The sequence below is a fragment of the Stenella coeruleoalba genome (assembly GCF_951394435.1).
Source record: "Stenella coeruleoalba genome assembly, chromosome: 3".
Lineage (NCBI taxonomy): Eukaryota > Metazoa > Chordata > Mammalia > Artiodactyla > Delphinidae > Stenella > Stenella coeruleoalba.
This window is the reverse complement of record NC_137148.1, coordinates 97,419,837-97,432,568: the sequence shown is the minus strand read 5'-3', so window position 1 is coordinate 97,432,568 and position 12,732 is coordinate 97,419,837. Positions and strand designations below refer to the sequence as shown.

The following is a 12,732-nucleotide window of genomic DNA, read 5'->3' as shown; positions in this document are numbered from 1 at the left end:
TACTGTGCTTTTCTGTCTCCCAATTCATGCACATTATTTTAATTCAAGGTTATAGAAAAGTGTTGTTAATAAAGTAAAAGAGTGTACAATTTAACTCAGTAAATTTTAAAATAAAAATTTTATGTGACAAATTGAACTTATGAAGTAATTGTTTAATGTGTGCTTTATTTCACACCTAGGCTAATTTATGATTTATTTTCCAATAGCTGTTTATAAAGCCATGACAGCTTTTGAAATGAGTAGAAATGATAATTGTTAAATGAAATTTATCTTTGGTGAGAAAATGTTTCACTAGCAAGACATTATAAAATTGGTTATTACTTAGGTGAGACTAGTAAATCAATTTCTAATATCCTAAGTCAGTTTCTGTTCTAAGTTTCCTAATAAAGGATATAAATTGATGTAAGCCCAGTATGAATAAATGCATACATGTAGACATGCTTAGTTTGGACAATTTCAATTTCAGGAGATATCACAAAAGTTAGTTTCTATAGCATTATTCAACAGAGACTCGTCTCCATTAAGTATTGCTGAGAAAAATAGCAGCAGAAAGTAATGCCAAGACGTGTAATCTATAGTCACATTCTTCTTTCTGGCTTGTTTAATGGTGTAATGTTTTGTTAATTTACTGAAATCACTCTGAAGTTATTGTAGGCATAATGTTTTTTTTGTTTTTTAAACTTTTTTGGCTGCGTTGGGTCTTCGTTGCTGCGTGCGGTCTTTCTCTAGTTGCAGCGAGTGGGGGCTACTCTGTTGCGGTGCGCGGGCTTCTCATTGCGGTGGCTTCTCTTGTTGTGCAGCACGGGCTCTAGGTGCGTGGGCTTCAGTAGTTGTGGCACGTGGGCTCAGTAGTTGTGGTTCGCGGCTCCAGAGCACAGGCTCAGTAGTTGTGGCACATGGATTTAGTTGCTCCACGGCATGTGGGATCTTCCCGGACCAGGGCTCGAACTCGTGTCCTCTGCATTGGCAGGCAGATTCTTAACCACTGCGCCACCAGGGGTGGTAGCCAATAATCTTAAGGAATTTTTGTTTTCATGTCTCTATTCTTTTTTTTTTAAAGAGGAAGCTTAAAAACTCAGATAAAACTTTTTTTATTTAAGAGAAATTATTATATTTCAATATTATTTTAAACTTTAATTCTGTCATTCTAAACTTTTTAAAAGAATAATTATGCCTGGGAACGTGGAGATTACTATTTGACTTATAAAGATAACTTCCAATTCTGTGATCTCATGAATCTATGTGTTTTTACTTTCCTTCTCTAGATATTTCCATACCCATAGTTCTCAGTGACTTCAGATATGCACTACTTGGAGTTATGTGGTAGATTAAATATTTTTATTAGTAGGAAAAAACACTAGTCAAGATATTTGATTAAATATGTCACTCAACAGAATTTTAATTTTGTATCATTATTTAGATTTGCTTAAATTTGTAAGTGCATAATTTTTAGGCTTCTGAATTGTATGTTTGCATTTTTAACATCAAAGTTTTTATGTGGTGGAAAAGCAATGTGTAACTTTAATTATCATTTTAATGTGTAAGAAAGTACTAAATTTTAAACCCAATGTGTTCATTCTACAAGTTCTTTGGTAATTTTGGAATTGTGCTTTACCATAGAAACTGTTATGAAATGAAGTTTCTCAGGTCAACTCAGAAAAAAAAATTTAAACAATAATGTGTTTTGGAAGTAGCAGAATATTATCATTTTATCTATAACTAATGCCCCCTTTAACCTTATTTTTATCAGATTTTCTGAGTTTCAACATTAATCCTGGAATCTTAACTTTCTATAAAAACTTTACAGACTTCATAGTGTGGGAAGATGGGAGCAAGACATAGATATTGATATGTGTGAGAAACTTTCATTCTTGAGAAGACTCCTCCCCCTTTATCATTTTTTTTTTACACTGTGTTCATAAGACCCCTAAAATTATTCAGGAGTCCCTCAGCCTTGCTTTCCAGCAGAATAGCTTTGTTTTATTTGTTTAATATGTTGGGATTTGCTTAAGACTTCATTTAATTATTAGCCTAGTTATGAAGAGCTCAAGCTCTCAAAGAAGACTATAAATTCATTTATCTGCTTTACCATGATTGATTTTGGAACGTTGGGTAAGTTACTTCACCTCTCTGTACTTTGGTTTCCTCATCTGTAAAATGGAGATAATAGTACTTCATAGGTTCTTTGCGAGAATTAAATGAGACAATATATGTACATTTTCTAGAATAGCACTTACTGTCCAAGTGCATGAGACTTTGCATATAAGTGGTTAAGTCTCTGTTCAAACTGGCAACTGTCTGATGCCAAAGCTGGACTCTTATCACTATTAGATCATAGTGTTGAACTAAACTGAGGAAATTAAAGGAATGAAGTGGATTGAGGGATCGGGGCTAGAAGAAAAGATTTAGTACCTCTCCTTCAAAGGGCAGCTCATAAGCTCAGATACTGATTCTTGTTTGTGAAAGATCATAGAAAAAAGGGTGCTTCAGAAAGGAGGGTTTTTATTTGTGTCTTCCACTGGTAAGGAATTCAGAATGTTAGTAAAAAGAATTTTTTTAGCTTGTTCTAGACTAGGGTTGTTTCAGAAAGCCTGCAAAATAGATTGATTTTCCTAGAAACCTTTAAGGAAGCTGATCAACTGATTAGAATGTCTTGTGACTCTTAATAATTAAGTGAGGAGCACAATAGTTTTATGTAATAATGCAACTTGTCTTAAAAGAGCCTGAGAACAGATAACACGTAATCACCATCAAATTATAAAAATACAGCTTTGTTGGGGGTGTGTGTGTGTGGAGATTATTAAAATTTTAATTTTGAGGTCTTTTTTAGTTTATTTTTCTTGACAAAAGAATTAACTATATTATAGTAAATTATTTTAAAGACATATGTTATGCAAACATAAGCCATGGCATGTTAATCCTTTGGATATTTTTTTGAGTCCTAAAGGTCATTACTAAACCACCGAACATGCTATGACTTCCACACTATTAATGACACAAATCACAAAAATAGCTAAAGGTCTATCTAGGAAGGAGACATTTGGAAAAACCCTTTTAAAAAGCATCTGAACAGTGATCATAGCTGTCAAACTGTTATCTGGTATACTTATATATTAAATATATATTTAATGGAAGAAAATAAAGGAAGGCATTAACAACAAAAGAATTTTAAGGAATTCAAATTTTAGCCAATCCAGAGAATCAGTGGAAAAGTTCTGAAGCTCAGTCTAAAAGTCAAATTTGGATGAGTTGCCTCTTTCTAAAATGGGAGTTATATTATATATTATAGGCTTACAACCTATACCAGTAGAATTCTGAACCAACCAATGATACTCCTGTTCCTAAAGAAGTCACATTAAGAGCCCTCAGACAACTTCTACCCATGGAGAACTAGCTTCCAAGAAGATCAAAATTATTGAAGCATTCTTTGCATCAGCATGGCTTCCAAAAATTGGAAATGAAGATTGTATATAATAATTATACATAATATATTAACAATAATGATATATAATTAATGTAGCATTAAAATTACATATACATTATATGATCTTGGGATTGATCACTAAAAAATAGGTTTTAATACCATCAGGTCCAGCTATCTGATTTTTATCAAGTGAGCAGAAACTGAGAAACTAAATGACTGAAATTAAGTGATTAATTATTGTCAACTTTGATATAATAATATTGGTCTTTCAGTAGTTCCTCTTTCTACATACCATACTTTCATCATATGTTAATTTTTTTCATTTCTTATAATAGTTAATTTTGCCTTGGATTTTCTTGAACACTTATTCATGAAGATGAGGCAGTTTCTGAAAAATTATTATGATGCTTGTGACTTCTCAAGAAGATGGATCAACAGGGTTTCTTTTTAGTCTTGCTCATTTACTCACTGAATTAAGTGTGTGATGAAGGTGATATAGCACGTAAGCGTAAAAGGAGGTGCTGTGAGATCACATTAGCATGCTGTAATAACATGTATCCTAATAATATGACAGATCTTAGTTATATATACTCTTTTAATATATCCAGTTACTAGGTAACTCCCAGAGAGATGATTTGTGAAGGATATTCTGAAGTCTTTTAACAAATGATATATTTCAAATTCTGTTTTCATACAGCCGTGTGAGCCACAGTAAGAAATAAAACACCCTCCCAAAATAACAAATTTCTTTTAAAAATCAAATTAATTCCAATAAACAAAATCCACTGTGAATTTTGCATGTTTTCCAAAGGTTTTGTTTTAATCAGATGCTTGTTATAAATTCCTCCAGTGATGACTTGGAATTAAGTATTGAAAGCAGTAGTTGTCTGTACTCTGTTTTACTAGTTGGCCTGATGAAATATCAAAGCTTTTAGTAATTACAATTAATCAACATCATGAATTATTCTTACAGTTATTTAAACATAGGCTTTCTTTTATCATTATACATGTTTCTCAACCGTTTTCTTCCATCTCTTTCTCTCCCTGCATCTATTTTTCATCTTATCCATTGGTAGAAATGCAGAGTAATTTAAATATGATATCTAAAATATAATTAGTCAACTATGCTTTAAAGAATATATTCCAAAATCATATATAGGGCAATACATTCTATAGTGAATCTTTTATGATGCCCACTTTGTTTCCCTCTCTCCCTCCCTCCCCCTTCTCCCCTCATCTCTTTTTGAGGAAGGAAAGGAAACAAGTTGTAGAGGATAATTTTTTGAACAAAAAGCAATCAGTGGAAAAACCATATTTCCCATCACATATCCTTAAATGTGATTTTGGTCAGAGTGTGGGCTTTATGAGTGTAAGATTACTTGAGTTTCATTTAATTAAAGTAGGAATCAAAGGACCAAAATGCTGACATTCAGTTTTCTATTGCCTTTCTCATGTCTGACTCTATCTCAGCTAAAATATTATCTCGATGGAGAAAAGTATCTGTAGTATGCTACTTTTATCTAAAGAGAGGGTATATATATATATGTGTGTGTGTGTGTGTGTGTGTGTGTTGGTATGTGTGTGTATCTCTGTGTGTTTATATAGATTTACACCCACACAGACATATGCTTATCAGTTTAAGAAATAATGGAGGAATAAACCAGAAAATAAAATATCCCAATCGTCAGTTCTCCAAAGTGATTAAACCATTTTCACTTCCACTTCAATGTATGAGAGTTTCATTTACTCTATCCTCATTTGGTGGTGGTAGTCTTTTCGATGTTAACTGTTCTAATGAGTGAAATGTTATCTCCTTATGATTTTATTTTATTTTATTTTTATTTATTTATTTTTGATTGTGTTGGGTCTTTGTTGCTGCACACGGACTTTCTCTAGTTGCGGTGAGCGGGGGCTACTCTTCATTGCGGTGTGAGGGCTTCTCATTGCAGTGGCTTCTCTTGTTGCAGAGCATGGGCTCTAGGTGCACGGGCTTCAGTAGCTGTGGCTCACGGACTCTAGAGCACAGGCTCAGTAGTTGTGGCACACGGGCTTAGTAGCTCCGTGGCATGTGGGATCTTCCCAGACCAGGGCTCGAACCCATGTCCCCTGCATTGGCAGGTGGATTTTCAACCACTGCGCCACCAGGGAAGCCCCTCATTGTGATTTTAATTTACATTAAATCATGTTGAGCCCTTTTACATGTACCTATTTGCTACTTGTATATCTTCTTTTGTGAAGTGTCTGTTCACTCTTTTTGCCCACTGGGAGGGGGTTATTAGTCTTTTTATTTTTGATTTGTAGGAATTTGTATATATTTTGAATACATTTTCTTTGTCGGATGTGTAACTATCCTCTTCTATTTAACAAAACAATAATAAAAGGATATTATGTATAGAAGATATTGATACATTTAATATCTATAAACTGGCAATTTTGGAAGGAAATTAGAGTAATTAGTATTTAAAATACAGACCTTAGGGGCTTCCCTGGTGGCACAGTGGTTGAGAGTCCGCCTGCCGATGGAGGGGACATGGGTTCATGCCCTGGTCCAGGAAGATCCCACATGCCGCGAAGCGGCTGGGCCTGTGAGCCATGGCCACTGAGCCTGCGCGTCCAGAGCCTGTGCTCCGCAACGGGAGAGGCCACAACAGTGAGAGGCCCCCGTACTGCAAAAATAAAATAAAATAAAAAACAGACCTTATAGTTTTAAACTTAAAAGAAAAATTACATTCTATTCTGTTTTTGATTTCAGGTGCAATTAAAAACCAGCATTTCTAGTCAATATGTAATTCGGGCGCAACCAACTAATAGGTGCCTTTCTACACTGGAGTGTGCAGCTGTTGCTCTTTCTATCTTGGAGAAAAATAATTACATACAAGAGGTATGTCTTTGGAAAGTTATATAGTTTTTGAAAGTAGGAGTTTGGTTAGATTTTTGTCTAGAAAATTTAAAAATGCATAACTTGTTAAATTTGTAACTTAAGTGACAAGTAGACTGTATCTGTGATAGAAATTTGTGCACTTTTATAACCTTCCTTTCCCCTCTGGTGTTTCTCTGTTAGTTTAACGTTCCAGATTGCATTATTTAAATATTCATTCTAAGCTGTGCAAACAGCATTTGTAATATGCTAAATCGTTTTTAAGTAGCATAACATTAAATATAGTTTTTTGGGGCTAGATATGTCTTTCAGTAGTCTGTATTTCTGTTTTAGTCTTTTTTGTTCTCTTGTACTAGACTTTTTTCTTTTTATTTAAAAGAACACTTTACAGCAAGATTTTTTCCATTGGTGCTTTTATTCAAGGAGATATACCAACTTCCTATTTATCTTATTAACCTTGCTTAGGGTATAAAAAGATACAATTTTTCTTGAGAAAAAAGCCTACAGAATGTGAAAAGGTTATAACCTGCAATCAACATTTTATTTAATTTCCATGAAAGCCTGATGATTTCATATATAATTCATAATCATTAGTAAATAATAATGTTTCAGTGAGCTCACCAACATCTCAACCTTTTAGAACATGTAAAAAACTTTCCATTTATGACAAGAGAAAAAAATAGCAAACTAAATGGAGTTTTATAACTCCCTCCTCTAACACACACACACACACACACACACACACACACACGCACGCACAAAATATGCTCTTTCCTGCCTTCTTTCTGTCTTTCTCATTATGCACCATGATTTCTATTATAAAAGTGTGCCTTAGCCATGAGGGAAATTCCAATAATGGATAAAAGCTTAGGTCAGAGTAACTGGATAAGTGGATTAGTTACCAAGAAAAAGAACAAAAGACCTCCAAAGCAAGGGGAGTTAAAGAATGCCAGAAGAAGCATTGAATTGCCCTTTTCCTCTCCCCTACCCTAAGCCATGGTATGTGTCAGAGTTGGAGACTTTCTTCTTTTGAAAGAAGTAGGCTTTCATGAGTAGGCTATTTTTGTGTGTATCTGTGTGAGTAGACTTAGTTTTGGGTCTAGGCAATTTCTCTTTCTCTCTTTTGAGGGAAAAAATGCGTGAGGGATCCTAAATCCTTCCTCCAAATAACCAGGGAGTGTTCTCAGACTTTTTTTCCTCCCCTCTGACTTTAGCACCTACTCCCATGTACCTTCCATCAATATAACACTTAATATACCCCTATACTTGTCTCTCTGTTTTGTTTATTAACCATCATCTGTGTATGTTCTTCAGCAGAAAACAACATTATTTTTAGGTGTCTTAAAGGAAAGATGGAAGCCAAGGCTGTTGTTTAAGCTTGCTTTCTGTACAGTCTCTGTATTTTCCTTTTTGTTGATGTAAAATCCTAGGATCAGCCAACATCAGACATAGGCCTCATTAAAAGTTTAAATCTTGAGGGAAAATATAATGGTCTTTGGCTATAAATTTAAAATTTCTTTCCTCTTCTTTTGGTTTATAAAAAGAATCTTCTATGGATTTATATTTATTATTCCCACAATTGGAATTGGATCTTTACTGCATTCCTAAACAGAAGCTTTAATGTTGGTAACGGTGGTGTTTCAGTAGTAGTAGTTATAGTATAATAGGGTTAGGGTTTGGCATAGGGTTTGTACTACTACTACTACTACAAATGCTGCTACTGCTCCCCCCTTTCCAGCTTTATAAGATATATTATTCTGATATTAATTAATGTACTGTCACAGCAGGAAACCTGTCTTATGTTTTTAGTATAATATCTTACAACAGGCAGAGTTTAAGAGACAGAAGGGTATAAGGATCTATCATCTCTTCAGCTTTTGGAGCTTTTATTTTTTTCTGTGGATCAAGTTGAACATAAAATCCCAAAGCAAAAGTGGGGTCCTGGAGTTCTCATACTTTTTGCTTTGGTCACCAGGAGTGGTTATACTATAGTGACCAGGAGTAGAAGAAGGATGTTTGATAAGCAGACATGTGATTTGGGAGGTGCTGTTAAGATGGTCGCAGGAACATGAGCAGAAAAAAAGCATATGAAACATCCCAAGTTGCTTATTATTACATCTGGCAAACAATTAGCTTTCTTAGTGGGGGAACACCAAGTCCAGCTTGTTTAAATCTAGCTACAATAAAAAAATTAGTACATTCTTCTGAACATCTGCTCTGAAATAGGTGTTTTCTTTCCTTCCTGGGGAGGAAAGCTATAACATGCCTTTTCCCCCCAATAACCTTTTATTAGGGGCATCCTAATAAAACCTTAAGAGGATGGGGAGAGTAGTAATTTTTCAGCTGGCTTCATTCTGTAGAGGTAGGGCTCCTCAAAATAAAGAACTTGGGATAGAATGGCCTTCTTAGTCTGTTGATTCATTCTCTTCCTTTATTCTTGAGCAGTTTTCAGTCACTTGGAGATAGCATGATACGAGTTTTGAAGCAAGTTTGAGTTAAAACTTTATCACTTATCATCAGCAGTTTTTGCCAAAAGACAATTCATGTAATCTCTTTGTTTTTGTTTTCTTATCTGCAATATACAAAAAATAGTTACCTCATAATATTGTTATGAGAATCGAATGGGATAATGTATGTTAATTGCCTGACACCGGGCTCTCAAGAAGAGTTCACCTTTTTGCCTTTCCTCGCCTCTGATTCTTGTCTATAGATTGACAGAAAAATTGAACTGAAAGTTGGTGATTTTCATTTTGCCATTATAATATGTACCAGGGTTACTCATACCTTGGAAGCCTTATGAACTTTTGTAACTAGAAGTGGCAAAGCTTTGTGCTGTAACCTAAATGTCTTAGCTCTATTCATCACCAGTAGTTGTTAATAACGGTCTTTTGAAACTGTCATGTTGCATCTATAGACAGAGGATATACAGAACACTGATTTTCCCCCAAATAAACTTTTAGAAACTAATTATGTAAGTAGAGGATTTTCTTTGTTCTTCTGAACCAGTAAACCTCTCATATAGTTTCACATTGCCCCAGATATAATGTTATGAATGTAGAGAGAAACATTATCATTTATTATCAGTCAAGTTATATGCTAAGCACTTTAAATGTATCATATGAGTGCACCATAATAATAACCTTATAAGATGGACATAATATTCCTCACTTTGCAGATGAAGAAAACGAGGCAAAGAGAGGTTATTTAACTTATCTGGGAACACATAGCTAGTAAGTGATTGCATCAGTCACTTAAAACCCCAAAATCAGAATGGCATAACACACTGTCTGTACAGTGGGATTGCCAGGGGGACCGCTGCTAATTATAGTCACTTGGATCCAGGCTGATGGATGCACCATCTAGACACATCACTTTAAGGAAGGAATAAACAGAGGTGGGGAATCATACACCACTTTTAAAGCATCTGCCCAGAGGTGACACACATTATTTGTGCTCACATTTCATTAACCAAGTCAAGTTATATGGCCATGCCTAACTTCAGAGGGGCTAGAAAATGCAGTCTGATCATGTATCATGAAAGAGGACTGATGTATTTGTGAACAACCCTAGTGACTACCACAGATCTATCTCCAAAATTCATTGTCTTAATTACTCAGAAAATTGATAGAATCTTATCTTCAGGAAGTAAAAGTTGGAGGCCCTTAATCAGAGGAGTATTAATACTCTTCTATCTATGAAGAATCTAATAAATGTCATAAAATAGCAATTGTCTCAGTCTGTATATGGTCCAAGGTATGTTTCCTAGGTATGATGTTTCAGGATTCAATCACTTCCTTATGTTGACTCTGTAAAGTAATTATAGTCATTTCTATATTTCTTCTCTTGTTTGAAGAATTGAAGGTACGAAAAGAAATTATGAGAACATACCTAAGAGACTCTCTACAATAATGTCAGGCAGAGCTTTTCCAAGACGTTTGTCTTTTTCTTACTGGTGTGTCTCAGTTAGGAGTTACATTTAGTTGCATGTAACAGAGCCCTTACTGCAGTGGTTGAGCCATATATGAGTTTATTTTTCTCCTGTATTAAGAAATGCTGAAGTTAGTGTTCTGTGGCTGGGGATGCAGCTGAAGAGGACATCAGAGACCCAGATTTCTTCTGTCTTTCTGTCGATCACTGTATGTATTTGGCTTTAATCTTCATGTTTATTGTCCTGTAGTCACATAGTGGTCATCCCACATGTGGCAATCACGTTCCAGGCAAGAAGAAAAGGCAAAAGCCTATGCCTGCCAGGTCTGTCCCAACCCAAGGCCTTCCACTTACATCTTGTTGGATAAACTGTCATTAGTCAATGTAGTATTACTAGCTGGACACATTGCCTCCTTGAATAAAATTTTAGATTTTTTTTAATAAGGAAGAAAAGAATGGATATGGAGAAGCAACTACCAGTGACTGCCACATATTTGTAAGAGTTCATTGTAAATTAAAGCTGTTAAGCCCTTTGCTGCCACTTTTGTTGTATATGTGGGGGAATACATTTTCACATAGACATTGTGAAATTTTTGTAGTTAAATCTATCTTTGTTCCTTTTATTTTCTTTTTAAACAATCTGCACCATCAAGTTTGTTATTTAAAAGTGTTATATCAGGGATCTCAGGCCCAGGGAAAGACTGACTCAAATATGTTTAAAACACTAGCTTAATGTTTTGGGTTTTTTTTCCTAATTTTTGAATTTGAATAACTTTAAGAAGGACATATGCTCAGTTGTTTGACAACCTCCACCATTCTCTGTTACCTTATAGGTGCACCTAGGTCACATGTTTATGTTATATGTCTGGCCCTATAGGTATTTGAGTTCAGACAGGTATGTATACAGTTACAGTTATTTCGAATGCACCCACACCTGGTTATCTAACTTGTATGTGGGCCATGGAGTAGTGTGAGAGAATTAGTAAACTTATCCATTGCTGCCATCATCCGTTTGTTAGCAAGTAGAGGGACGCTTGTGTTAGTCTGTGATTGAACTGAATTAACTAATTTGTACCTAAATGTCTCTTTTAGTCTGCTGTTACAGATTAGTTATTATAATGGCCACAATTTTTGTAGTGTTTGAATATATTAAAGTATAAAACTAAATTTAGACTTTATCACCTATATGGAAAATTAGTATTTGTGTCTTACTGGAATTCCTTAGTGGTATGTAAGGTATGAATTTAAATGAATTATTTATTTAGAAGTTATCATATATTTGATTGCCTATTGCTTTTCATAGTTAAAAGCTAATAATAAAATAATAACCCCTGTTTCTAAAGAAAAAATTTAGATAGAATATCATGATTTGTCACACTTTTTTTAGTATCTTTTTTTTTTATCTTAACAGACTTTGCTTCGCCCTCTTCAAGCTTTATGCTCTTTCCAGCTTCAGCATGGTGCTCAAATTCGCCTCAGCAAGGAACACCTTCTGAAAAATGGATTATATCCTAAGCCGATGCCAAAGAACAAACGCAAACTCAGGAAAATGGAACTATTAATGAACAGCATTAAAATTTAGTGCAGTTGTTCTTATGGTGCTAGTTTTGTTGTCTTCAGCTGACAATAATGAGTTAACTTTTTATACATTTTAAGTCTGTGGGTTTTTGTCTAAAGAATGAGAGTTACATACTAAACTTACCCAGAAGAAGAAAGTAATCCAAATAGCCAAAAAACAAACAAACAAAATTCAGTGATTCAGTGAAAAGCAAGATTTCGTACTGTATTCGTTTTTAAAATGTGCCTCTAATACATTTTTTCAAGTCAGTAATTTGAAATGTGATTAGTTGTTGAGCTGGGTTAGAAGTACTTATTAATAAAAGGGAATGGAAGGAAATTGATGTGCCTGACTGGTTCAGTATTGTTTCTGTTAGTATTTATAGATAATTAGGTGTAGACCTATAATAGAGGATAATCTTGCACATGAACATTATAGTTTGAAATAAGTAACAAAAGAAAATAATAATCAAGTAATCTAGGTTGAATTTATTTATTTCATAAATAAATATTCTTTAGGGACTAAAATTGCATTCAGCCAATGTGATTTAAGTGTGCAATTAATTGCCCATATTTTTAAAGTTAAAGTTTAATTAGAAAAAGTATATTCACTGTCTAACATTATTTTCAGGTGTACAACATAATGATTTGGTATTTGTATACGTTGCAAAATGATCACTACAATAAGTCTAGTTAAAATCTGTCATCTTACATAACTAGAACAAATTTTTTTCTTGTGATGAGAAGTTTTAAGATATACTCCCTTAGCAACTTTAAAATATACAATACAGTATTACTAACTATAGTCACCATGCTGTATATTACATTCCCATGACTTACTTGTTTAAAAACGGCCCTTTTGACCCTCTTCACCCATTTCACTCCCACCCTCACCTCCACCCCTGCCTCTGGTAAACACCAGTCTATTTTCTTTATCTTAGAGCTT

General features: G+C 34.4%; 1 protein-coding gene across 3 annotated transcripts in view; it reads left to right on the top strand.

Annotated features, from left to right (window-relative positions):
• Positions 1-12,263, top strand: part of DTWD2 (DTW domain containing 2) — a 90,445-nt gene extending 78,182 nt beyond the window's left edge. Inside the window, exons 5-7 of one of the 3 annotated variants that reach the window (XR_013827724.1) lie at positions 6,177-6,305; positions 10,351-10,438; positions 11,641-11,756. Coding sequence is in view for 1 of the 3 variants with exons in the window: in XM_079917903.1 (XP_079774029.1) it covers positions 6,177-6,305; positions 11,641-11,811 (300 nt within the window). In the remaining 2 variants the exon portion in view is untranslated. Of the gene's footprint in view, positions 1-6,176; positions 6,306-10,350; positions 10,439-11,616 lie in introns of all 3 variants that reach the window. The other 2 variants (XR_013827725.1, XM_079917903.1) reach the window with 2 other exon arrangements.
• Positions 12,264-12,732: the final 469 nt, after the last annotated feature.